Source organism: Falco naumanni, chromosome 2 (assembly GCF_017639655.2).
Source record: "Falco naumanni isolate bFalNau1 chromosome 2, bFalNau1.pat, whole genome shotgun sequence".
In the NCBI taxonomy this organism is placed as follows: domain Eukaryota; kingdom Metazoa; phylum Chordata; class Aves; order Falconiformes; family Falconidae; genus Falco; species Falco naumanni.
The window spans coordinates 77,138,002-77,165,816 of record NC_054055.1 but is presented as its reverse complement, the minus strand read 5'-3'; the positions used below and the strand labels follow the sequence as shown (position 1 = coordinate 77,165,816).

The window sequence follows — 27,815 nt, the reverse complement described above, 5'->3', positions numbered from 1 at the left end:
GCTGGCATTAACAGTGGTGCAGCTTACATAGAAACACTTGGATGCCCTTCTTGGGGCCTGAATTGTGAAATGATCCAGTTTATTCCTCTGCTCTGAGCAATGCCAGCTATGCTAACAGTACATTTTGACATAGATTTATTGTAAGGCTGTAGGAACAGCTGATGTGCACCCAGCATAAAATGGCACTGTGGTACATATAGGGCATTGCCAGCAACACTTGCCCACTTTATTAGGATTCGTGGCTTCTCTGCTGGGCGTAGCAGTGGCCTGGGAGAAGAGTCCATCTATTCTCCCACTTGAGTGTAGCACAGACACACATAGCGGTCTTTCCTTGAAAATCCCAGGTGGTTAGACCTTAATAAAGCATATTGCCATGTACTATTTGCAGCTGACTGTTGGCACAGCAGAGACCAGAGTGGCAGGCTACATGTCGAAACACTCAAGCTTTTCCCTTGCATCATCTGCCCTAGCTATGAGATGACAAAACCAGCCCAACTGTTGCTTGTCACATAGCATAGCTATGCCACAGCCTTCATGGCAGATGACTGAGGTGAAGGCACTAACATAGCTGACATTCGCGGTGCGTGGGCATGTGGTGCTGCCGGGTGCTGCCCAGAGCACTGCGGGCGCTCATGGCAGATGCTGTAGCTGTCTGGGTGTCCGTCCCAGCCCTGGCAGCTATCCTGCCCCAGCCCACTGAGTACTAGAAAAAGAGAAGTAAAATGCAGCACAAATAGTGATTTAAGGCTATAATTGCAGCTGCCTTCTGAAGCAGCCGGGGACTAGAGCTCCTGCAGGGAAGGGTGTCTTTCTGGGATTCTAAGACATAGGGTCAGAAATAAGGGGGGGCTGGTGTTACCCTGCCACAGCAGTGAGCTTGAGCAAGCACACTTCTGCAGCAGCCTGGTCCACCAAAATATGTTGGCTTCGTCTCAGACCTCTGATGTGACTTAAAGTCTTCACAATACATCCTGCCTTTGGGACAGGGCAGATATGTGATCACAGGTAACTCAGCGCATTACACATCTCTTTTGTGTCCCTGATTTTAAAATCTCTTTTTTTAAGTGGTGACAGATCTGTCTGAAATTTGGGGTCTTGGCTTACACTCAGGTGAATGTGCTGTAAGAGTTCTGCTTCTGCTCTCTGACCTGGCAAGTTAAACTTGTATAATTGGGTTTCTGGGGCAGTTACCCTGAGAAAGTGAAGCTGAAATTAGATTATGTGCTGTCCAAACGCAAGGCCGGTTGCTAGACTTCCAGGCATGTCGTGCCGTATGGCACAACCCACCTGACAGGCAGTTGGAGGAAAAATGGAGCCAACATCTGCTCCCGGCTCAGCCACCCGCCGGTACGTTGCCGTGTCACTTAGTCTCCAGACCTGGCCCGGCTTCGGGCTGTCCCCCCGTTCCGAGGGAGCGCTGAGCCCCGGGCTGCGGGCTCGTCCCGCCGGGCCGAGCTCCCCCTGCCGGCACCGGCCCCGCAGCGCCCGCCCGGGGTACCCAACCCACCCGCGACACCCACCCCACCCGGGGCACCCACCCCACCCGGGGCATCCATCCCGCCCAGGGCACCCATCCCATCCGGGGTACCCATCCTGCCCCCGCCCAGGGCACTCATCCCACCCAGAGCACCCATCTCACCCCCATCCAGGGCACCCATCCCGCCCGGGGCACCCATCCCACCCCCACCCGGGGCACACATCCCAGCCGGGGCACCCATCCCGTCCCCAGCCGGGGCACCCAACCTGCCCGGGGCACCCATCCCGCCCGGTGCCAGGCAGGGCAGCCATATGTGCTCCCCTCAGGAGCATCCCATCTCCCAAGCAAGTGCCCTAAGGGGGTCGGTGTTGCTGTCAGGTTTTGCCTTTGGCAGATGCTCGTTGAATTGTTTACGTGGGAGTGGAAGGAGTCCAGCTCTGGGAGCGGGAAGAGGTTTATTCCGGAATGGCCAAAAACTTTGTCTGGTTGCGGTAGGCTCTGGAAGAACTGGTGAGCAAAATAGCCAAGCTTTGAGTTACTGGCGTGATTCAAGCACAGCAAGGGTTTGAGCCAGGCTCAGTGTCTCATAGCAAAGTGTCCTAACCTTCCTCTTCTTGCTGCTCAGAACTGCTCTGTTTTCCTCTGGAAATTCATTTGGGAGAAATTCCCAATTTCCTAGGTGTCACTAGAACCGCCACATGTTTTTGCATCTTGAGAAGCTTCTGTTTCAGCAGACTGACATTTTCTGAGGAAAACCTACTACACACACACACATACACAGAGCTCCCTGCTAACTCTAGGAGGAAGCCAGGGTGCCCAGGAAGATTGCATTTACGCTGGAAATGCAGGCACCATCAGGAAAAGGGATTCCACTTCCATAGTTGCAGTAAACAGAAAAAGTCCAAATGCATTAAGCACGTAGTTTTGTCTGGGTATCCCTGCCCCTCAGTGTGGGAGGTGCTTCTGCAGAGCCCCACAGAAGTCTGGCATCAGTCAGCACAAGTGGTATCTGTGTGCCAGGGGGGTTGACTGCAAGCTCCTTGCAGGAGGAACTGTGTGTGGTTACGTATTTGCGCTCCACCTACCAGTATTTTTTACAATATCGCTAAGGCTTCTTGCTTTTCTTCCAAGGGCGCTCTTTCACGGTGGTAATCACTCAGAGGGTGCAGGGAAGTTCTCATTCTGCCTCAGCCCTGCTGTCAGTGCAGAATTTCTATTGCCATGGTTTTTTTGGCAATGGTTACATGGGTTTCAGCATGCTGAACCCCAGGCTGTACAGGTGTGAGGCATCCTGTGGTTTGCAGTGAGGTGGGAAAGGGCTGCTGCTCACTGTTCAGAAGAGAGGATAAGGAGACAAAAACTGGCACAGCAGCCACTTCTCTGTTCTGTAGTAAGTGACTTTTCTCCCCTCTTTCTGCATTGTCACAGCCAGAGCCAGAACTGCCAGTTGATTAGTAGGCTTAGGACCCCTATTTTTTATTTTTGTTTATTTTATTTCCTTCTTTTGGGGAGGGAGAAGGAAAGGAAATAATTTTGGACGAGACCAACTTCTCATCACCTCAAGAGATGCTGAGCTACGTATTGAGGATTTTACTCAGATTTTCTCTTAGGTAGGGATCCTTCTGATGGGAACAGGAGTTGTGCCAAAGAAGGAGTACTGATTTGACCCTATGGAAGTAATTAACAAACCTTTCCTGTTGGCTCAGCAACTAGGGACCTTCAACGACTGCTTAGAGGGTGCCATCACATAGGTTCAAAATAATGTTGGGGGATTTTTTCATCTTCCCCAACCATTTCTTTCTCTTTTTGTAATTATTTTTTTTAAACCCTCTTTATAGTGTTCTTTCCCCAGCCAGTGGTCTTTCCTACAGCTGATTCCTGATGTTTTACAGGATGAGTTACACATCCTGCCTTAGCAGCAGACTAATACCCAGGTTTGAATTACTATTGAATAAGCAGCAATGAAATCTCTATCAAAATAATCAGTAGTTCCAAAAACCACAAACAACAAAACAAGCAGAGTTGAACTAACTCAGCAAGACCATTTGTAGAATCAGGGACGGTGAGTCATTATTTTTTTCCTTCCCTCATCAGACTCCATCGCTGCCTCTCGCAGCCCCGGGGAGGGCAGGTGGAGTGGGTAGGGCATGACTTCAGAAAGTTAAAAAAAAAAAAAAAAAAGGTCGACATCACTCAGGTCACATGACACAGAGGGACCAATGGAGGCAAGTTCTGGAAAGGGGAACAGTTAAATTTGTAATTTTGGTTGTGTGAAACACTTCTTTGGGCCTCATAAACAACCACAGAACCACAAGTTGGGTACAGAGGCAGTCACACAAGAGCGGGTCCGGGATATTGGTCAGCAGGCAGGGCAAATCGTTTTGACTGCAAACCACAGAGTTTCGTAGAGTGGTAAGCATCATCAACCACAACCGATCCGCTATTTTTTTTTTCTTTTTAAGAAACAATTTCAGAGTTCTTTTAGCAAAAGAACCTTATAATCCGCTTTGTGCAGCTCCTGAGGCACCGGGATGAAACAGAGCATGATGGCTGGGAGGAGGGTGTTAGCAATGACCATTCTTCATTTTTCACTCCCCAAGGTAGAAGAAATCATATATTCCTTCATTGTAAAGAGAGAGTGAGTTTTAAAGAGGAAACAATGGCTTCAAACAGCATATTTGAGTCACTTCCTTCTTACCAGCACTTCTTGAGAGGTAAGTGCCATTCAGACTTTCTAAATATACTTTTTACTTTCCCATCCTTAAGAAAATGCATGCCTGGAGAGTATCTTGGGACATTCTTGTAGTACACGCTTTTTCCCACTTCAGTTTTCTTTGAGGCGCTCTCATCGAAGCTAATATCTGAGCTTGCAGGAATACCATCTCATTACTTATCGGTCCGTTAAAGAGATTATAACAAGGATTCATTTAAGCTGTTCAAACAGCCATTGCATGCTTGTGAATTTTCTCTTCATAAATCAAAGTGTGCTAGAATAACTGACACGAATTACCGCAGATACAGTAGCAGTAGCACAAGCCCCTTCTGATTCTCTTTGGCAGAATTATGATTTTTTGAGCCACTGCCATGAAAAATGACAGCCAACAGCGTACAACACATATTACAGGCTGAAGCACAGGGAGTGAGCAGCAAGCTGGTGCATACAGCCAGCAGAGCGTGATGCTGTCTCACTTATGCTAGACCATCAGCCTGGGTAAAGGCACGTTCAACGGGGAGAAGTCAGGAAAAAGCTTAGAAACCTGCTTAAAGTTAGTTGCAACTCACATGGCTCAGGAAAAGGAGCGGTGTGGACAAACTCTGTTTCTGTTGATGCCGCGCAGGTCTCATGACTGAGAATTACTGGCTGCAGCCACCCTGAGAGAAATGAAGCAGTCCTGTAAGGGCTGAGGGGGGGAATGAAGGGCTTCACCCAGCAATCTGTCTGTTTTCACCAGTGACCAAGTGTGCTTAGAGGCTCCTTCTAACATTCTCACAACCCCCCGTGGAGCTAATGGTTTAGTCATGGGTTATTCATACAAGTAAGCCAGGGACTGGCACAAGAATCTCGTCCTCTTCCTTGTAGCTACCTTCCTAAATAGCTCATGCTACAGCATGAACTTTTCCCCTTTCCACGCAAGCCCTCTGACCGCTCAAGCCCTTTTTGCAGCAGGGCTGTGCCCGTGCAGATGACAAGGCACACAAAGCCCGTCACAGACCGCTCATCGAGCTTGGCCAGGGCGCTGCCAGAGAGCAGCGCTTCATAACTCTTTATAGTTACAGACTACAGTTTCCCGGCCTCGCTGGCGGTGTCGGTGTGAGTCATGAGTTATTCGTATTAATAAGCGGACTGGGGAATGCGGAAGGCTCGTCCCAGCTGCTGTGTCACAACAAGCAGCAGCTCCGCCGGCTCCCTGACGCTCCTGCAGATCAGCGCTCTCCGAGCGGGATGTGAGCAGAGGGCAGCCTGCCGAAACGCTGGCCGGCTCGCCTGCCTTGCTTCAGTTCTTCCCCTGCCCTGTGTCAAAAAGTTTTTCTACATCTGTCTCTCCCTGGCACCAGAGGGGAGCTGAGTCGCAGCGGGCTGTGTGAGTCACGCGGGCTCGCAGCACCTTCCAGCCTGGGCAAGGGAGATGCTGAAGGGTGAGCAAGAAGTGGCTAACTGCTCTGCACCACTCGCAGCTGGCGTTTCCTCAGCACCCCTACCAAGCAAAGGAAGCAATACTGCTAGAATAACAAGAAGGATCTTCCTGCATTTCCTCAGCCTTTTTTCTTTCTTTTTTTCTTTTTTTTTTCTTTTTTTCCTTTGTTTTCTTTTTTAGCTCACCCATTTATTTACTGTTTAATCTGTAGCACAGGAAGACATCTTGAGGAAATTTTGTGCTTCTGATGAAATAACAGAGTCAACCTCATAGGGCAGTGCTTGCAAGTGCCAGAGCACAGCCAGTCTGTGGGATGGGATGGGGACAGCAGAGGCCATACCGAAGGCAGGAGCCCAGAGAGCCTGAGGGCAGTTAGTTGGAGACCAAAGACCAATTTCTCCAGAAAAGAAGGAGTTCCACTAAAGCCAGTTAATCCAGAAAGTGATTTATCTCAATGCTCCAGAATGGGTTTTATTATCCTCCTTATTACTGATCTTATTATTGTCATTAATATTTCTATAGTACCAGTATTCTGTATTTCTTTGGACTAGGCTAGAAGTCTTGCTAGGCTAGAAGTCACACATGATACTTTAAGATCTCCATCCAGTTTTGGCAACCCAGGTACAGATCCTGGTATGTACCCAGCACATGCAAGATAAAACTCCCTCTGTACAGTGCTAGAAAAGCTTGGGCAACAGTGCTTTGCTTGAGTTATAAAGCAAATGTTTAATCGTTGCGAAAGAATATTGTGTTTGAACGTGGAAGCCTGTGACAGTTTTCCAGCAGTTCCCTTTTTGTTCCTTTCTTTACTCAAATGAACTTCGCACAGTTTCAAAATCCTGGGTGCAGCAGAAGTAATCCTTGGGCCTCAGAGCAAGAAAAATAATCATCCCTAGGGTCCGTTATTCTCACCCATATTTCTCAATAGTGTTTAAATAGACTGGTCATTCGAAATGTCCAAAACCATCTCTTTTCTTTTTTTCCCGCCAAAATGTATTGCACTTTCTCTCTTAACTGAAATCGTGAAGTAAAGGGAAAAATAACAAGTTGTTTTCTACCGTGGATTTCGCTTTATCAGTCCGTGCAGTTCTGTAAGAAGGAAATCCATAACTCTTTTTTAGCCTGATACTATGTGAAAATTGGGAAAAAAGAGGGGAGTGGGGAAGCAGAACCATTGTTCCAGCCCCTGCCAGCAGTGACAGACACAGAAAGCCTGACATATTAATTGAATGTGGTACACCACAAAGGATATGGCCCTTTTTCTATCACACCACACCAGGTCCTGGCTTCTGCCACTAGGTAAAGAAATGAGGATTATACTGAAACCTCCAGTGGTGTGCTCTGCATACTGAACACATTCAAATACTTACTGGCTCTGCTTTTAATGACAGCCTCATTTTCCTAATGGCCTCTTTCAGTTTACAGTCTGGGCTTGGTGTTAGGAGTACAGGGCAGGAACATTTCTAAGTGTCTTGCTGCACTGCAACCCGCAGAAAAACATCACTCCATCTCTTACTCAAATCTAGGACTGTATCAGCAAGGCTGTAGTTAAAACTTTTATTCTAGGAAGTTTCATAGTATAAGGACAGATTGCTGCTTGTATTGAGGGTTCAGTGCAGGTTCACGTGTATTGGCCTGGTCAACACTGTGATGCCTTTTGGACAGGGGGGCCAAACTGAGAGCTGTTGGAGAGTCTTGTATTAAAGAGTGCATGTATCCTTTTTAATTACTAGTAATTACATTATATAGTCCCACCCCGTAACATCTCTTAACTTCTTAAGGGTGTTAGACTACCCTGTAAGGTTTCCTAATAATTCTGCCTACAAAGCAAGACAGAACAACTAATCTTTTTGCAGTGTTTTTATGGAGCTCTAAATAACATGAAGCATAATATTTTCCAGGAGGGCACTTTGTCCTCATTTTTCCTTTTGCTGCAAGGTCTAATTATTACAATACGCAAAGAAGTTTAATTCTGGTTTTGCCTTTATTGTATTTTTTATTAATTAATGAAGGCAATGAAGACTTGTGGAGCAACGCTTTGTTGGTTTCTTATCAAATGGAAATAAACACCAGCAGAGCACTTTTACAACACAGAAAAATACGCTGTGCATACTTTCTTCATAGTTCTAACAGGCCAAGTAGTGCCCAGACATTGTGGGCTTCCTCCTTTGCAAATGCTAAATAAAACTGTAGCAAGAAGTTCTTACTGCTCTGGAGGACATCCCTGCCTGAACCTGTGAACTACACCTAAGCATACTGCTTCTCTTTGAAAGTTAATGGCTCTGGCTTGCCTTGTGATGGGAATTGTGGTGGTAGATACCTAAAGTCCCTGGCGCTGTATGTGAGCGGAGGAGTGAAGTGATCAGAGGCTCCCTGTAACCAAAGTCTACATCTACTGTCTCACGCTCTCGGCACATGAGACCTCCCTAGGACTAAACATTTATCTGCAGAGGGTGCTGAGTGAGGAGCAGGGTAGCAAGCTGGTAATTATATTAGTGGTCCAGAACTGGTGACATTAACAGAAGTGGTCATATACTAGAAGTAACTCTGCCAAAGACACGTTTCTCTCGGAGACACCTGGTACCCAATCCTGCCACATATTTTCATTCACTAGCCCTGTAGAAGAAACCTGTCTTATCACGATAGCATAAACTACATTATCACTGCATAGAGGAGAAAGTTTTCCAGCACCTTTGCAGACTGCCTGAACTGTAACAAAGAGTTAATTTGTGTCAGCATTATAAATTACTAACTGCATCTTGTGAATAGGAAATTGAACTAAAGCTCATAAAAACCTTGGCTTACTAGAAGAAAAAGCTTGCACAATGCCTGATTTACACAACCTTCTCTCTCTTTGAGCCTTTTTTCATTTAAAAGCCTTGAAAAACATTGCAAGACCTGAACACAGGAATTCCTGTGAAGCAAGGGGTAAAGTATCTGACAGAGATGAATACACTGCTTTGGTAATCAAGAGATTTTATCTTGGGCCAAAATATTAAACCGAGTGTTTAACCAGTCACACTCAGTGTACTGATGTGTTGTGATGACAGCCTTAGCAAGGACTTAGGGTTATGGCTGGCTTGCAGATTGCCCAGACTGATTTACCCTTTATCATGTGGCTGTTAATAAGAGATTGTTGGGTGGCAGCTCTGCCTCAGACTGTGTTTTACCACAAGAGCCAAACTCCAGTTCTGATGTAGCTCTCTGGTGGGAAATGAAAGCATCTTCCCCACACTGCCGGTGCATGCAATACGAATAGAAAATAAATTGCATTTTTTTCATGACAAGAAGATAATTAAGGTTTAGTTTGACTTCTAAGGCTTGACCCCATGTGAAGGCCAGTTACATTGGCAAGTTTATAACAGCAATTTATGAACTCCTGAAGACTTTTACTTCAGAACACAGAATAAGTATCTGCATCATCCTCCTATTCAAGAGAGGAGAGTTATACCCAAACCAAGAGTGGAAAAGAAATGACTGTTCTTGGATTTAGAAATAGACATACTTGCTTTTAACAACTAAGCAGAAGCCATCCTAAGGAAATGGCAAAGTTATTTTTTTTGTAAAAAACAATGAGGTTGTTCCACTGACAGGAGAAACTCTACTGACTTGGACACTGCCACAGGCAGAGGGGATGTGCTGGGTCCTGGTGGTCTCTGCTGCACCTCCTAAGCAGTGCCTGGAGGGCTGGGCAGGGGTCTTAGCCTGAGGTCTTCTTGTGCTGTCATGGAGCGCAAGGGCGAAATGCAGAGTCGGCTCGGGAGCTAAGGGGGAATGCCACTGCCAGGGGAAGTCAGGGTGGGCTTGTGCTCCACAGAAACTGCTGGTTGCAGTGCCTCACTGAGTGATAATTGGAAGTTGTAGGAGGCTGCCACAGAGTACCTGACTGGCCCTGGTGTAGGAGGAGGGATGCACTATGCAGCTGTAACAGCCTCCATCAGCAGCTTGTGCTGCTTGTGCCAAAATGCATAGGTGCCTGCTGGGCTTCTGGGCAAGGGCAGCAGAATGGGTCCAGATGCCCTGGCAGGAGGGCAAGGGAGAAGTAGCTCTGGCTCTGAGTAAGAGGATGGATTGAAGCTGGCTGCAGAAGGACCACCCGCTCTTTGAATCCAAATCCCACCTGGTATCTCCGTCTTCTCAGTGTCCGCACAGGCCTCCTGGATGCATGGCGCAAGTTTAAATTGGGGTGTGCAGCATTTTGGGTCGGGTGGCTGCCATGACCATCAGGCTACACACAGAGACCGCACACTGTAGCATGTGGTGGGCGAGCTCAGAACAGGCCATGCAACCCCTTCACTGGAGGGGAATGAGCCTGATGGATTTTCTGTGTTCCTGCACATTACAGTGTGCAAGGATATGTCTGCACAGATTTTGTTTTGTTGGGTTTTTTTTTATTTACTTGTGTTTTCAGTTTGTTTGGTTTTTTTCTTAAAACAAGTCTGACAGTCAGCTCACCCACTCACTCCTATTCCTTTGTCTGTGCTTAGTCCATGGGGCAAGGTACAGTGGAGATTCTTTTAAACAGTGGCTGATTACAGCCTCAAATTCATTGTCATAAAATACCATTGAAACCAAGAGTTTAACAGGATGCTTAAAACAGCTGGGTCTGTATATACATAGCAGTTTCTTAATATGTACCAGTCAGGTAAAGAAAAAGCAGCTTTGGAAGGGTTAAGTTCTCCTTTTGTCTCTCACTGCTGTATTTCAGAGCATAAACAGACCTCTGTTAAAGCTTGGAAAGAAAGCTTCCCATGTAAGCATGTCTGTCATCTGCAAAATGAGTTGTGGCTTCCTCCATGACATCTGGTACTGGCCACGGAGTGAGACACGCCACTGGCTATCTGAATCACTGGTCTGAGAGAAGGACAAGAAAACATCACACTACATCATTACCTCTTCTCTCATCTTAAGAGAACGGATAATGTTTGTGTAGACTTGAGTCAACTTCCCAAATAGTAGATGAGTAGTAGGGATATCTCCCCTCCGAAGTGTATTAGTGAACTGTATGGGATGACAACAGTGGTGGTGTTTGGAGCAGTAGAGCACCCACAAAAGTCTACAGTATGTTGGTGAAGTCCCTGCATGCATCAGCACACCCACAGTGATATTGAATGCAAGACACATCATTCTTCCTGCTGGTGGAAAGGAGACTAGAAATTATATATACGGATTCCCAATGTAATCATTTTTCAAAATAAATACCTTTTCTTCCACTTAGGTCCCAGTAAAGAAAGGCCTGGGCTTATGACGAAGATACATTTTAGTCCAAAACATCAAATTCTGTATGAAGAGGTATTCAGACAATTGAAATAGGAAAGAAAAAAAAAGAGCATAGGAGAGCTGACTGTGAAAGCAGGGAGGTAGAGAATGACAGTAGCTGCTACCTGGTAGAGTTTCCAATTCATCCTTAATACTGTCCGCAGGGCTCACCACTTCTGCTTGCAAATGAAACTCAGTGAAATTGGGCAGTTTCACTTCATGAAGATCTGTGAGAACGTTTTCTACAGCTTTGATCTATCTGGGTTTTTTTTTCAGCCTGTGCTTTTTGTTTTGAGTTTCTGATTCCAGTGAACCCAAAAGCAGTCCGAGTCAGGGGCTTGGGGCTTTTTCTTTTGCCTTCTCAGTATTTTGTCTTGCAGTGTGTTTTCTGTTGCCTGTTTTCATGCTAAAGCTATGATTATGAGATGTGCTCAGAAGCTGCCCTTAGGTAGGGTTTTGACTGTAAGTTGAAAGGCTCTCCTCTCTTACAAATTGTTCCATGAATGCAGTGCGAGGAAACTTGAAATCTGTCAAGTTTCATGTGATTTGCCATAAACATTTCACTGGGCTATACTTAGGGCAATCCCTGCAATGCTTGTCAAATCAGCAACCTCAGAAGACATTGACCCATCCCTTCAAGTGTCTTTTTCTGGTCTTTAAAAGAGAAGGATGACCATTTGCAAAATACCTTGTGTGTTCAGGCCAAAGTGGCACACCGTGTTTGGGGCGAAGTGGCACACCATGGGACTGAGCGTCTGTTTCCTTTGTGACAGATGTTTTGCACCTTCTTATGCCAAGTACCACCTGCATCTCTCATAAGTCCATTTTCTAGCCAGTTTTATGGCATACACCTGCGCCGTGCCAACCAGATGCGTGCCTCAGAGGTATCAGGGCAATTAGAGGAGCCTTGAACAAGCACCAAAGGATGCAGAGCTCCATAAGTGTTGCTAAAGTACCCTGCAGTCACCCACTTTGGCAAAGGCAAGCGCTGCAAGCATGCTGAGTGGGGGCTGAGAGTGGGGTGTCACAGCCTCTGCGGTGGGCAGACCAGCCTCCGTGACTGTCAGCACTCAGGTCGCTATTTATACTTGCCGTAGTGTCAAAGGGTAGTGAAAGGCAAGCTGGCACATCAAGATGAAGGCTTTCATCTCTCTAGCAAGGATAACACAGACGCAATCACATGGGTGTAAGTCACCACCAGCCAACCCCTGGAAGATGTCGGCATACACCGTGGTGGTGCGCGGGGGCGGGACACATACCTCTGGGTTTTCAGTACCGTTACTATATGAGCTAGGTAGATTTAAGCTGGCACTGCCTTACTCTCACGTGCCTGCAGGCATGCTTCCCCTTTTCTCTCTAGACATGACCAGGAGCACAAAGCATGCTCCAGAGCCGATGTTTAGGATAATATCACGGCTCCACCCAGACAGGGACAAAATGGCCATCAACTGCAGTGGGGATGTGACTGTCCTTTGAGAACAAGAAACCTGAGAGAAAAACATGAAGTTAAGAGTAGGACAGGTGAACTCTGAATAATAGTGTTGACACGAGGGCTAAAAGAAACATAGCATTAAGGTGCAAGTGTAATTCATGCAATGCCAAGTAGCAGAACTATGGCTTGAGAATGAAAGTTTTTGTCTCTTTTACGTAGGAAATATTGGTGTAGGACGGTTATTTATGGCATATTTTGCAAGGTTGTAGAAGGAACTTGGGGTGAGCTGGGATTTTTCCTCTGGTTGGCAGTTGATTTGTACTTGGTTTATACATCATGGGTGTACACATCACCCAATGGACAAGTGAGGTGTATTTCCTCAGTAAACGGTGAGGACAGACTCTAAAGAAGCACTCTTTAGCATGTACCATCTCCTGGTCATATATGGAAGCACAGAGAAGGACAGGACTTCCATGAGTGCAATCGCAGCTTTGGAAAGCAACCCTGAAAGCACTTTCCCAGTAAGAGGTGATGAGAAGCAGGCCTCACCTGCACAGCCAGTCTCCTCACGGCACGGCTGCCATGGCTGCTGACCATCTGTCCATGTTGCACATCATCCAGAGCAGGCTACCGATATGAGACTACACGCTACGCCCAATTCATAGGAAGAGCAATTTATTTTATGCGCCAGTTACTAGATAATATCAGACTTCTGTAAAATGCTTCTGTTTTTCAGGACTTATACGTAAATGAGCTTTGGCTTTTGCATAGGCTGGGTGTAGCAGGATTCATATCTGGAAGATACATTTGAGTTAAGACTTTGTTAACCCCATTTGCACAGGGGGTCGTAGAATCAGTTACTGCAATGTAGAGTGGTTTAATTGCTCCTATATATATTGACCAAACACTTTGCAAAGACATTCAATACCACTTTGTCCATCACACCTCTGTGGACTTGGAGGCAGGGAGCTGTGGAGGTTACTTCATGCAGAGTCCTAGTCAGACCTACATCCACCAGATCACTCCGCGCACTTCTAGACCAACCTGATTCCTGTGTTGTTGCCTCCATTTAATCTGAACCCAAGCTGTGCGGGCAGATAGCATGTGGGAAGCGTTCTGCTTATGACTCCAGCTAGGGAAAAGGGGTGAGCCTGTAGGTAGGTTGCCCTCTTGCTAGAGAACGGACAACACAGAGAGCCACCATGTGCCATGCATCCCACATGCTTTCTCAGTACCTCTACTAATGCAGCCTGGAGAGACGGCCACCATTGAAAGGAAAAAAGACACCTTAGCCTCTTCACCGGTTGGTTCTCTCTTTAGTTTCTGCACCAAGCTTGTAAAAAGTGATAATGTATGGTGTTAAAAGCACACATATTTTTTACACTAAGCATAAAATAAGTTGCATATTGAAATTAAGATTCAGGCCTTATATATGAACAGGAACTTATTCTGGCTGTGCCTCCCTGCATTGGAGAAAATGGTTTTCTTTTCGAAATGAAACAGGGTGTTTCAAGTACACTATGTTGGCGTATTGTGGAAACTAAAGTATGTGAATGGCTTGCCTAAGTAAATAGAAAAAGTGATAGGATAAACTTTTTGAGTTCAAAAGTGATGAATCACTTAAATTTTAGTGTAACAATCAGAACTTTTATTATTGTGTAGTTTTTCTACACAATCTTCCTAATAGGGGTTGCAATGGAAATAGTCATTTTTTTATAATTTCATATACAGTCCAAACAACTTTTGAGGAATGATATTATTTTGTACTGATATTTTTAGGTGCATCTATTTTATGCTATGCAGCAGAAAAGCTACATTACCTTTTCTAAACAACATTAGCTGTTTCTAAACCAAACAGCCTCTTTTCTTTACTGTGTAGGATTAATCTTTACCAGTATGAACGCTAAGTACATTCCCATTTGGGAGAGTGCTCTGCTGTAACTAGACATGTACCAACAGGTACAGTTCCCCTGTGGGGTGAAGTTATGTCATTAGAGAGATGTCTATATGAGGAAAGATGTTTTAGGTTCACATTTTACTGAGGCAATTAAAGCAGCCTAGTATTTTGTGTACATTGTATCCAATCTAAGAGCCAACGAAACCAGTGGAAAGACCTGGCTGACGTCTTTGGGCATGGGATGAGACCTGTGATGGCTGTTCTCCTCCAGGTAAAGGTGTTAACAACCTCAAGCTCTGTCACTGATGGCCTAGGTCAGCGGTCCCTTTACGCACAGCTGCCCTTACACTTTTGCACACATGAAATACGGAGGGGTGAGGCTGGCTCCCCTTCCGTGCTGCAACCTGCCTTTTGCTTCAGAGCTGCATCCTGGCCCTTTCTGCCCCATTTCACCACGCTCACAAGAGCTGCGGAATAAAAAATGGCATTGTGCAAGTTAGAGATCACATTTCCAGCCAGGTGCTGATGGGCTGACTCCTTTTTACAGGCTGGCTAGGGAAGTTCCCTCGCGCTCCTTCTTCTAACAGCTCCGTGATTCGGGCACGTCCCCTATGCACGCGGAGAAGGGCGAAGCAGCTCCCGAGGCCCATGTCCTCCAGGTTTCACTGTGTAACTGCTTTGACTAAACCACACCAGCTGGACATCAAAAGCACTATTTAAACAGAAGCAGTTGGATTTTTTTCAGGCTGTTTCATCTCCCCTTTCAGCCTTCAGAAAAGCCCACCCTAACCAGAGGGATTAGGAAATACAACAGACCGCCGCTGCATCTGAGGGGGTCAGCCAGTGTGGGACCAGCTCGGGGCAGCGGGTGGACACCTCAGTCTGCCTGCTGCTTTCATGACATCCTGCAAAGGGCATCAGGGAGCCAGGGCTTTTCCTGTTCTCCACTTGGGTCTGGGGATAATCAGACAGGTTTGATTATCCATACGGCTGGGAGACAGCTTCCCCCCTGGGCATCTCCACCCCATCCTCCGCTCTGGTCAGAAGTGAGAGCAAAACTTCACATTTTGGTCCACCGTACCTATGGGTAAATAGGAGCTCCTTCCATGGCAGCAGTGTGGTTTGGCTTCACCACCCTGGGCCAGCTAAAATAGGTAGACGGAGGTGAAAGGGTCTTCCTCAGTAAACAGTTTTTCAACACCATTTTCCTCTGCAGCTTATGAATTATTCTCTCCCTGTCAGCCATGCTCTCATTTATTCTTTGCTAATCTCTTCAGCAAACACTGCTTAGTCTCCAGCTTGTTCATGAGCAAATCCTGGTATATGCCAGAGTCCCCACAGGAGTGACTTCCCTGCATGGGTCACACAGCTGCTGACTGAGCAGCACACATGGCTAACCAAGGCAACAGGAGGTACCAGCTCCGTAGGTTTTCTTCCAGCACATGACTTAAGTCAGTGACTGAGCATTCCTGCCTAAAACCGTAGCCTTCTCTGAAGGTTCAGGCTAATACAACCTGCTTTCACAGAGGTTCTGGTAAAAAAACATCCAAAACATGGTTTAACAGGAGTTTGTTGTCAGATTTCAACTTGTTTTCAAGGAAAATCTTTCCACTGTTCCTTAACTTGTTTTCTGTCTCAAGTCCCTCACTTGTTAAGGTCTGAGCCCCTTTTCTGGCAAGGCGTTGCTAGATTATTTTTATTTCCCTGCAGAAAATGCAGGCAACATTAAAGCATCCCTTATTTGAAACTGCAGTTCAAAGAATGAATGAAATGAGAATTAGAAAAATAACCTGTATAAAAACATTAGCTGTCCTATTTTAGGAGATAATTAGCTGTAGCAAAGTTTCCCTCACTTATTTTTCCTTGGTGAGAAAACAAACTACCTTGTCATTGAGGTTTTTAGAAAATGCTGCTGTTTGCAAGATTTGCCACAAACAAATTAACCCAAACATTTCTAGTGTATGACTTACATTGCTAATTTTACTGTTAGTTTTCATTTCTGCATCTGAAGACCAAAATGCTTCCAGTTATCATATAGTGAAGGAAAAATAAACAAACCAGAACAGTGGATCGCAAATTTGAGTGCCAAGAAGTATGCACAAAAAAAAAAAAAATCCATACCAAATGTTTCTTACCAAAACCCAGTGGAGAAGGCAGAGTGAGAAAGGAAGAGACCAAGATGGGGAAGAAGTCTTTTATTGTGTGTCAGAAGTGGCATGTCTGACATAGCCCTTCAAATCAGAAAAGCTACTTTTCCTTAGCAGACCTTTGGGATATAGTACTATTTCCACTGGGTACTGCATTTTCCTGCTTGAACAGGGCATACTCCCAGTCAATTGTAGCTGACACGATTTCAGGGGATCAGTGGGTGATGGAGACACCGAGCCCAGCTGCTGACATTTGAGACACAGGTGCTTGGAGCTGCCTTTGCCAGTGAGCCAGCCAGAGCCAGAATAATGCAATAATAGGCAGCTCCCACAGGTTCTGCCCCAAGAATAATCCACTGGCATTTGTTTGGGGTATTTTAGAAGCTCGTTGTTTGAGCTAGGTCCCCCGTTTTTCATAATGTCACCTTGCTGCCTTATTAAATTACCAACCTTTTCTTCACTGGTATCTTCCAACTGTGGTTAGAATTAGATGGATACAGGTGGCCAAAAGAAACCATGCTTCTGTGCCTAGCACCTGGTATCACCCTCCTTTGATCATGATGTCTGCAGACGCATCCCTTTTCAGTTGATATAGAAAGTCAGAAAGGGATGGAAGGACTGGCTTCTTCTGGTGCTGGTATGCAATTCTACTCTTTAATTTCTAACCTTTCAGATAGACCTGAGACAACACATATCTGTGGTCCTTTCTATATGTTGTGAATACACCTACAAGGTTTCTGATTTTTTTTTCCAAAATCTTAGGTTTTAAACACTGTGCATAGGGTGCCATGGGATCAACAGGTGTGTGTTTCTTTGGGTTCTCGCTTTTGTTTTTCCAGCCTCTCCTGGAAGGCTTCTGCACAAGACTTAGCCTGCTAGTTTAATTTTAGTCATGCAATGAAATCAGTGCAAAGCTCAAAGGTGATGTGTGCTGGGTGTGGGAGGGAGAGCAGAGGTAGGAAAAAGAGAAGTATTTCTAGACTAGTTTCTTAGCCTCTTACTTTTTCATGTTTAGCATACACTAATAGATATGAAACTTAGTAGGCAGCTTGTGTCAGAGTTCTGATGGAAGTTGTGATGTGGTAGATAAAAATTGATGAGGATATAAAGCTAAAGGGTTGGTTCAAGTACTAAAGATTATACCTGCAAGATTTTTCCTACGGTAGCATTCATTACCTTTCAGTGTGCCTTACAATAAATAAATAGTACTGGTCATGCTGGCTTGTGTTCTGCAGGGGATAGCAACACAGCACAGGGTATGTCTACCACCAAACCAGAAGCCCTTTGCAGCATTAGTAGTTAGTTTCTTTGTGAGACTCAGTGTTGGATCTCTGTGTTACTATGCCTGAGCCCTATGCAACTTTAGAATGCTAACACAAGACTTTTTTAGTGTTGTTTATTTGGGAGATAGTTGAAACTGGATCACACCAAGACTTGTCTCAAGCCACAGCAGATGCTAATGATGTGATCAGTGACATCATAAATGTTCTTGTCGTGTCATTAAGGAATTGTTGGGGAAGCACTTAGATAGGGATGGACTGAGATCTGCCTCAAATACTGTGAGTAGTTATGCTCTGTATATTAACTCTATTGAATCCAAATGCTCTCATCATGTTGTTAATGTGGGCTTTCCCCACAACCAGTGTAATGTGGTAAAAAGCTCTCATGCTACTGTGACTGCGGGAAACCTCTCATGAGAATTTGTCATGTTCTTTTCTGGGTAAGCCTTGCTTCACTGGGAAATTTCAAAAAGCTAATTTAGGTTGTTTGATTGAAAGTGTGCAAAACCACTAAAAACCTTCTCCATGGAAATGTTGGGCTTATGGTAAAACTTCAGATGGAAGCAGCCATTTGAATTCAAGGCAAGCCTAGCCTGATGCATTTAAAAAGCCAAGATGTGCTGTCCCAGGGACAACTACCGAAGGCTGATTTCCTCCAGACATATGTTTTGTGGCTGCATTCTCAAATATCTGGTGAGGCTTTAATCTGATCAAAAGTTTTTCTCTTCTTGAGGAATATCTAAAATCTTTCTTGGGTGCTCGTCAGCTGGGAGCACTGGCAGAGCCTCTCTGCTACTGCCATGTTTCATGAAAGCCGAAGGAACTTAAGACCGCTTCTGTTCTATGAAGTTCAGTTAAAGTTGGCCCACAAACCATAAGACTAGGGGAAGTCCAGAGAGAAGGGGAGCAATCACATAAGCACTGCCTCTGCAGAAAAGCAGGCTGATAAAGCAGCTTTGCAGTTCAGTGTGGTGTGCACTAGGCCAAAGTGACACACAAAGATAGCCAAATACATTCAGAAGCTGCTTAAACTACTCTGGGAATACATGTTCCTCATCTTCATTGATGAGGAAACAGGGAAGAGTGGTCATCAAAAGTCCAGGGGAGACAGAAGTGGAAACAGAAACAGAACCTCAATTTTTTTGACTTAGAGTTCTGGGCCCAGCAATCTAAAAAAAGATCTTGTTTTCTTTGAATTTCAAATCTGATCAAGGCAACGTTTTCATCGGAAACTTACCTTAACATTACACTCATTATTTCAGGGCCTGGATATTGTACAACTCCAGCTGCAACTGGGCAGTCCAGTTCAAATAGCAAAGCATAAAGAAAATCCAGGAAAAAATGTTTCCAACTACTTGTGAGCAGCAGGCAAATTTGAAAATATTGAGCTACTTGTGGGCAGTATGGGAATGGGAAAAGAAATAAGACTAGCTGATGAACAATTTATGATATAAGACTTGTTCAGCATGTTAGAATTTCAGATCCAGGAGGAGTGGTGCAGTAGGGTTTTCTCCAGCCTGGCTTAGCAGCATCTTGGCAGTAGCTGATGCTATGCACCTCCTTGTGCTGGGAAAGCAGGGGGGATGGCCATGGGCAGGGAGGGCAGAAGCAGGGTACAGTTCAATCCCACCAACACACGTGGAAACATCAATGCTTGGAGACTCCCTAAAATCCTCCTCGGGTCCAGCAAAGCTGGTGGTTGGTGTTACCAGGCAGGGAGATGTAAGAAGAAGAAACGATGCATCCATTTAGAAATGTTCCTTCTTTTTTTTTTTTTTTTTTTTCTTTTCCCCAGAAAATACTTCAAAAGGAAAGCTTCATTTCTCTGAAAATTTAATTTGAGAGCTGTATTTGTTTTCTGCTTTCTCTAGTGTTGATCTGCCACAGCACTGAGCAGGGCCAGAAAAGCTTGCAGGTTAGAAAAATGTGCTGTCAAGCCAGCTTTGGCACTGGCACGGGCTCTACCTTTGCTGACAGAGGCTAACCTTTGGCCAGGCAATTATCAGTCTAGTGGCAGAGCATGTTTTGCTTTTCCCATATCTAACTTCTCAGCAGAAACCCAGGCTGGTGCCTTGCTTGTTTGCAGGCACAGCAGGCTTCTCTATAGGATAGCCCAAGTAACCCTGAAAAATAAAATGTGGTTCTTGAGGAGTCTGAGCAGCAAATCTTGGTGAAGCGGTTTTGCAAATGCTGGGGCAAAACGAGGCAGTAACAGCATTGGGAGCCCTGCCTCTGCCACAGGCTCTGGAGCTGACAGTTGTAAGGACAGTCTTTTCTGGTAGAATCTCCATTCAACCAGTCCTGCACTGTGCCTTCACTCTAGCCTGTGCAGGATGACTGCGTAGCAAAGAAACCATGCTATCCACATCTCTGTGGCCATCGTGCCATGGAACATCAGTGGCTGCTGCACCGACCAGAGAGAAGGTGAGCAGCTTGGATGGTTCCTGGTGCCTAAACGTAGCACAACCACTTCCTTAGTAACTGCTTTTAGGTGGAATAATAAAAAGCAAGCAAGATGGAAGCGCAGCCTTTCCTCTGACATGACCAAGCTTGCACCGCACGCTTCTTGTTTTGCTCATCAGCAGAGGGCTGCAGGAAGGAGATAGGTCTGTCCCTGCCCAGGGTGCACCTGAGGCCGCCCTCCCCGCAGCAGAGAGCCGAGTGGTCCTGGGTCAGCCAGAAGGACCCATGCTACCCTTCGCCTCGAAGTTACGGGGAAGCTGTCAGCCTAAGCGGAGGCATCCTGTTTGTTGAAAAACAAGTGACAGTTGAAGAAGGGTTGCAAGAGCGAGCAAACCGCAGGCCCTGCGCGGGGCTGATAACAGTCCTGCGCTGCTTTTGCAGCAGTTCCGTCCCTGCCGAGCGCCGGCGGGGGGGGACGGTGGTGCTTTCCTGTTTCGCGCTTTTTCCCGCCACTGTTTCTTGCTGTTGAGTTCTGCTGCATTTTTTCAGTAACTTGCTGGTTTCTCAAAAGGGCCCTCCCTTGCTATAAACGGCGTGCTGGGGGCAGCCGGGTGCCTGCTCCCACCAAGGGGGGACCGCAGGCACCCGCGGGGCTGAGCAGGGGGACGGGACCTGGTGTTCAAGAAGGTGGCTGCAAATAAGGGCTCTTAAAAGTGTGTACCTGTCACGGCTTGGGGTTTTGTAGGTTTGCACCCACGCCTGCTTCCCTGCCAGCACTCCTCAGCCTGAAATCTCAAAGCACTTTATGAGGCTTTGTTTAACCCTATGTTCAGAGCATTTCTGGAGGAGACCAGGACTGGTAACACAAAGGGAAAAGCATTTTTGGGCTCAGAGGCCTGCAGTTAGGCAAATAGATCTGTATTTAAATCTCAGTGCAATGCAGATTTAGACCCCTCCGTTCCGCAACTGCACCTGACTTTATTGCCATGGCCACCGCTGGCTCCCTTGGGCCTGACGGAAACTCTCTTGCGGTGGTGAAGTGTATGCGTGCGTGCATGTGTGGTTTCTGTTTGCAGCATGAGAAGCCTTGACTTTGTGTATAACTATGTAAATGATACTATTCACCCCTTCAAAGCTAAGCACAACATGTGTGAGGCTTAGAAAGCTCAAGCTAACAGATGCACAAGCTACAAAATTGTTGGACACGTGTACCTCCGTCTGTGAGAAGCTGGTATGTTCACTGGGCTTCCCATGTCAGGTTTACTCTGTTTTGAACATCTTACCCTAAGGTTCAGGCATTAAGATAAATGCCTTTCCACCCCTCTCTCTGAACAGAATGTTGGGGCTAGCAGAAAAAGAGTTTTCTGTCTTCAACCAAGAATGTTATTTTTCTTGAACTTTGCATAAAATTCATCGATATGATCAGAGCGCTCTTTCTCTAGAAAGATATCTCAGGACATGCTTGTTTGAAACAGCTTGACCAGCATTCTTATCAGCATCAGTTACATAATCCTGATAATTTATTTTTTTTCATTTGCTAACAGATGGGCTTCTAGTAAGAAATTTTATTTCAGGGAAAAAATATGTTGGAAAATTGCTTCAATAAAATGTCAATCCCCTTTGCTCTTAAATAATAGTAATAACAACAACAACAATAAAATGTAGATAGCATTTTAATTTAAAATGTTGCCCAAACTACTAGCTTTTGAGTTTCATGGTTTTCCCTGTGACTTTGTACTCTTTCTTTTTACTAACACATTCCACTGCTGTGCTAGGAGCCATACAAATGTAGGGGAAAGCCCCCTGAAGAATTTGCAACCAAGAAACAAAACTAAAGATAGGTGAAGGGTATGGGCTTACTGGACCAGTACTGTTGAAACTTTGTTTTAAGAAGCATGAAATGAAACAAAAAGATAAAAATGGTTTTGGCGAAAGCTGATGTCAGTCACACAAATGTGTGGAGGAAGTTAGAGAGCCCTCTGTAAGGCAAGGCTGTCTGAAGTCACCTCGCTCTCCTCAAATTACTCTTCACCCATGCTTTCATTTCTCTCCTAGCTGCAACAGAAGTGCTCAAACGTTGCTGGGTTGTTCATCTTTTTTGTCCCTGCCTCTGTCGCTGTCGCAGCCGGGATCCCTCCGGCCCTCCCAGGGCTCTGTGTTGTGTGGGGTCCCTCCCCAGGCACATGTGTGCTCCTCTCCCCTCTGCTCCTTCCCAGCACAAGTGCAAGAGATTTCCTGGCCCCGGCTCCTTTCAAGAACTCCGCTCGCAGTAGAGGCATCACAATGTGTCCTCCTCTGCAGCCACCTCCTGCCCCATCACCCACTCTGTTATCCGGCCAGCACTGCCGGCTGGTCGCTTCCCCTCTCCCATCTGCTAACATGATTTCTGGGACTGCACACCTCCTATCTTCCACCCTGCATGGACCACAGGAATGTTTGAAATTTTTCTTTGCCTCCTAAGTGGGAAACCCCCAAGAAATCTTTCTGCAGAGCTAAGACATTAGAAAACCATTGATATTCACATGCTAGCAAGCATTTAGACTGGGATCTTCAAAAGAATCTAGGCAAGCCACTGCCAATAGGTTTCCGAGTAACTCGCACATCCCACTCCCTCAGCCCCTCCGAGTCTCAGGGCTTGCTGCGGTGTCTCAGCATAGTGAGCTGTGATGAGAAAGTGGAATTGGGATTCATGAGAAACTGCTGCTGGATCAAATTTACCTACTTCAGTTTGTTTAGTGCTTCAGGCTATTTTTTAAGTGACAGACAATGAAGAAAGTATGCTTTCCTATGTCATTTATTGGTAAGTAAGGGAAGCATATATGACCTACTATATTTAGTAGCCCATCTGCATTGATTGCTCTTTTTAAAAGACTGTTTTAGGGTACAAAATCTTCTTTCCATTTTCAGACTTTCCTTGCCACAAAGCATACCTAGAGAACAGGCAAATAGTGAGCTGCCGCTTTGGCTGTTGGAGCCAATTAGCAAAACTTGTTACAAACAGCTGTTCTAGCCAGCGTGGTGGTTTCCAAGGGCTTGTTTTCCAAGTCTTTGAATATGGAGTCAGGAGGTGAAAAACAAGCTGGCAGTTCACCACTCTCATTCCTCTTCCCACCCCATGCACCCCCAGGTGACGGAGGATCCCCCAGAGACCAGGGTCCCACAGAGATCAGAACCCAGCTGCTGTGAACACACCAGGCCACTGTTCCAGGCGGTCCGGCCAGCCCGTGACCAGGGTTAGGGCATTGCTGCCCTCGCTTAATAGAGACACTGTTGCTTCGTAAGTTGTGGCAGAGTTTTATTTTGCTGGAATAAAAAGATAGCACTTTGGTGTGTGGCTTGCTTTTGCTGAAGCCTTTTGTGCCCCCCTCAACAATAAAGAGTGGAGAAACTTCCAGGTTATCCAGACAAAGCTTTTTACAAGGCAGAGTTTAAGGATTGCAGGGTACTTGCTCTGATGGGGTTTGAATGCTGTGGTAATAAGGATTCTTTCCATCCCTTCCCTTAGGTCATTCACTGGAGAATTTATGGTTAGGGATTTTTCCTTAGCATTCAGCAAGTTTCTCTTCTTTTCATCTAAGTTGCCTAGTTACTATATATTATTACAGCTTATGAATGTGTGTTTGCAGTACACAATATAAAGATATATATGCACGTGTGTGTATGTATAGATGTGTCCATACGCTATGTGCATGCACATTGCATTTTATTTACTTTACACCCTGAATAGTACCTCTCCTGTGTTTTACACCCTCTAAGTGTTTGCAGGATGTGCTGACCACGCCATGTACTCATTACTTGTCCAAGGACAAGCTCTCCAAGCTGTCCTCATAAAGCTGTTCCTTGAGCCTCCTAGCTACACACTCCTCAAATCCCCTGCCCGCTCTGCACCAAGGGGCTGCCGCAGCCCATTGCCTGGGTCTGCCAGGAAGGTGGCTGCAGCTGACGCCCTGCTCACGTCTCTCACACTATGTCTTGCCAGCGTGTGTGACAGTGTCCCACTGTGCCACTTGCAAGGGGAGCGTGCAGAGGCGCAGGGGGCAATGGTTTTGCAGCCCGTAGCTGCAGGGGTGAGCCAGGAGAAGAAAGCAGCTTCTTCTGTAGCCCCACAGGGGCAGCTACATGAGCCAGGAGCCTTGAAGACTGGGCTTCAGGTATTTAGTTACTAAATTACTAAGTTACTAAATCCCTAATAATATTAGTATTATTAATATTTTACTATAAAATCTTATTATTATTAAATACTATTAATGATAGTATTTAGTAACATAGGTTACTAAATCCCTAATACTAATCCCTACTAGGACCTTGAAGACTGGCCCATATCAGCCCTGTAACAAAGCCGGCAGCTGTCCTCTGCATAAAGCCCAAAAAGGAACTTGCTCTGGGGAGGATGTCCTTCTCCCCAGGGCTGGCTCAGAGCATCCTCTGAGGTGATGTGACCCTTCTGCTTCAGGCCCATACTCCTCTGTGTGGACATGGATGGAGCAAGAAGTCTGGAGCACCTGCTCCAGCACTAGGATGGAGCATGCATGAGGGTGAGGAGGAGGCAGGGCTGGGAGGTGGGAAGGAAAGGTCTGAGATGAGTTGAGACAGGGCAAAAAGCACTCGCAGCAGGCTGCCCTCTGGGAGGAACTACCATTGTCCACCCCAAATAAAGCCCCAAATACTCTGGTTTACACACCTCTTCCCTTCACCCCTTCCTTTGAATTTGCAGCTACCCTCCCAAAATCAGAGCAGGTAACAATCCCTTCATTCTGAACTGAGACTAGTTCTCCTCGCTGAGCTGGGTGCTGCGTAAGAGCAGATGAAAGAAAGCATCCCTGCCTCAGACAGTTTATCAGCTTAAAAATAAAGAAACCAGAGACAACAAATGGATGTGCTGGCAGCTGAGACAGGCTGGCAGGGTAGCCAGTGCTCCGACACGGCAGCAGCTTGCACCAAGTTTTTGTAAGTACCACAGCAAAGGAGTACTCGGAGGAGGATAGTGGGACAGTACTGCAGGTGTGCAACAAAGTGAGGGCAGCAGCGGGAAAGGGTAGAGGCATTTGTTTGAAAACATCTCCTAAGTGGTTGAGTAACAGCACAGGGCACCACAGGCCCTTGCATTCAGCCCTTTGATCCTAAAAGGCAGGTGATAAGCAGGGTGGGGCGGCTTCAAGCCCGTCTTTATTCTGTCAAGGGAGCACCACAGGTATGCGGCTGCGCTGCTCACTGCCTGGTCCACATGGGGATCAGAGGAAGCGCGTGGCAGGTGCTGCGGAGCTGATAGATGGTGCAAGTGTTCCTCTCCCCATTCCCCCGCTGGCACTGGGGTAATCCCGGGCTGTGCCTTTGGTGATGAACCTGCCAGGTGTGCATGTGAATCACAACCCTCCCAAGCAGATGTGAATAGTCGCTGGCTTCTCCCAAGGGGAGGCAGTGCAGAGTGGTCCTTCCTTTTACTTACCCTTTCTATTCTATCAATGGAAGAAGCTGCTCCTTAGAAGACAACTATAGTCAGGAGCTTTGACTTTATGGCTGTGATTAGCTTTGATTTCATCTTGTAGTTACCAGAAGCATGACTGGATGCCATTTACCCCGATGAGTTTCATAGAAAGTGAAGCTGCAAAAAGTATTAGGTTTTCTTTTGTGGGATGGCAAAAGCCACGTACACCACTAATTCCACCACAACCATTCCTTGGTTGCTGATGATAGGCAGGCTGGAGGTAAATGGGGTACCCTGCTGGGCCACAGATAGGGCTAGCTGACCTCATTTTTTCCAACAGCATTTCAGATTTATTTTGCCATATCCCCAACACATCCTTTTGCATTGGACAGAACAGTAGAGAAGTGAATGGGTGCCACCCTTCATCTTCCAAAATTATCATCCGTGCTGGAGGAGAGGAGCGTGGTGCGGGAGGCTGGACTAGAGAGCTGATGGTGTATGGGAAGAAGCTTGCATCTGCACTTGTGGATGGGCCTTCCCTGGATGGAGCAGTTTGGGGCTTTTTGTTGATTTTTTTAGTCTTCTTCCTAGAAAGTGTTTCTTTACTAAAATGCAGTAACAGAGCTAAGGCTGGAAAAAAGCATGACAAATTTTAAAATGTTGAAGTTCAACCAAAGCCTGCTTTAGGCATGAGATTGCCGTCCTCTGTTTTGGCTGGGGCACACAGTTCCGACTGCAGTTTTATTTCATATAAAAATACCATCCTGAAAGGATTACTAGATTTAACTACTTATCTGCAGTGTCCTGAGGGAGCTTCACCTCCAGCCTCCTCACTCAGAGGTCTCCACAAAGCTCTCCCTCTCCTGCCTGATTCAGCACAAACTCTCATACTCTGAGAGGGAGGTTCAGCTTCAGTACTTCAAGTTGTAAAGCTCAGGTCAGAGCTTCCAATTTAAGCTGTAGGAAAAAAAATTACAGTTTGTGTTTTACATTTCTGACCCTCAATAGATGAGTTCCTTAGGTGTGACCTGTGAACACCTATCAGTAGATTTTAAAACAAACTACGGTGGATTGTTGTCTATTCCCTAATTTGCAATACAAATGCCTTTCTTCTGATAAGGGTTTTAACTCAATGACCACAAAAGCCATTATTTGTTAACCTGACCTACTGTCAAAAATAGGTTGGTTTCCCTTACAGGACTATCTAAAGGATGTCACTATTACACATCTCTTTAACATCTTGCTGTCTCAGAATATTTTGTTTTCTTCACAGAAAGCCATACCGCAGACGGCACGTATTAATGACTGACCTGACAGAGCCATTCCACAGGGATTTCATTAAAATTCAAGAGGTATCACCTCTTCTGGAGAATTCAGACCATCAGTTTAAACGGAGATTAATCCCTCCTAGACTGTGGTTATCCCTGGTTTTCTGGATGCAAATCCGCCCCTAAAAGGCAGTGGTTTAGGATGAAGGGTATTTGTCAGCTGCTACAGTCAGCTCTTCTAAATCAGCTGTTTTGGTAAAGGCCAGGCCTTAAATGAATGGACCCCCCTGTTTTTTTAAGATTACTGAACTTCGTTGCACTGCTTGGGAAGCCACAAAGGCTGTACCAGTGATGGCAAACCTGTAAGTCCAAACCTTCTATGGTTTGGATCAGATGAAGCAGAGGCAGCAAGTGTACATCCCTCCACAGAGAGCCCGGCTAATAATTGGTATGTCTTTAAAAGAGAGAGGGCAGTTCATTTACCCATTCCTTGTCATTTTAGGAGCAAGCTGTGGGTGAGAGAGGAGCCAGGAAGGGTCTTGCTTGAGGGGAGGCCGTTGCTGGATAAGCCTTGAGCTGTGCTGCCTAGTGGGCATGGCAAACCCATGGTAGACTTGGGCATCAACTAAAGGATCAAACATGGCTCACATCCTTGTCAGGTCTCAGTGCAACAGGAGGGTACAGAGTGCTGCTCATGCTGTCCTTATCAGGTTTGCAAAGCCGAGTCACTCACTCTAGATGCACTGTGTGGTTGGTGCTGGTGGGCTGGATGCATGGCTTCCTAGAAACCGGAGGGCAAAGTCTGCTTATTGTGTGCTTGGTGTATGCCTCTAGGTAGTCAAGAGCTTTTTTACGCAGTGCTAGAGAATCTATTTCAAAAAGTCCCTGAAATACAAGTGCCTGAATTCTATGAATTACCCTGAATCAGCCTCTGGCAAGCTTGCTACTGAGTAAATCAGGAAATGCGCAGAGTTGCGCAGCCTGCTTGTGCGCTTTGGGGCTTGTGTAGGCTGTGAGTAACTAACGCGAGCACTGAGGGTGGCTCTGCCAAGGGGATTTCGGAGCAATCCCTGCTGCTGTCTGGATATGCC

General features: G+C 46.0%; 1 protein-coding gene across 3 annotated transcripts in view; it reads left to right on the top strand.

Moving 5' to 3' along the window:
• The first annotated feature begins 3,723 nt into the window (after nucleotides 1–3,723).
• The window catches only part of RUNX1 (RUNX family transcription factor 1), a 176,163-nt gene continuing 152,071 nt past the window's right edge, over nucleotides 3,724–27,815 (top strand). For all 3 annotated transcript variants that reach the window (XM_040585037.1, XM_040585036.1, XM_040585035.1), the window contains exons 1-2: nucleotides 3,724–3,889; nucleotides 4,078–4,191. In XM_040585037.1, the coding sequence (XP_040440971.1) occupies nucleotides 4,137–4,191 (55 nt within the window). In that variant the 5' untranslated portion in view covers nucleotides 3,724–3,889; nucleotides 4,078–4,136. The remainder of the gene's footprint in view (nucleotides 3,890–4,077; nucleotides 4,192–27,815) is intronic.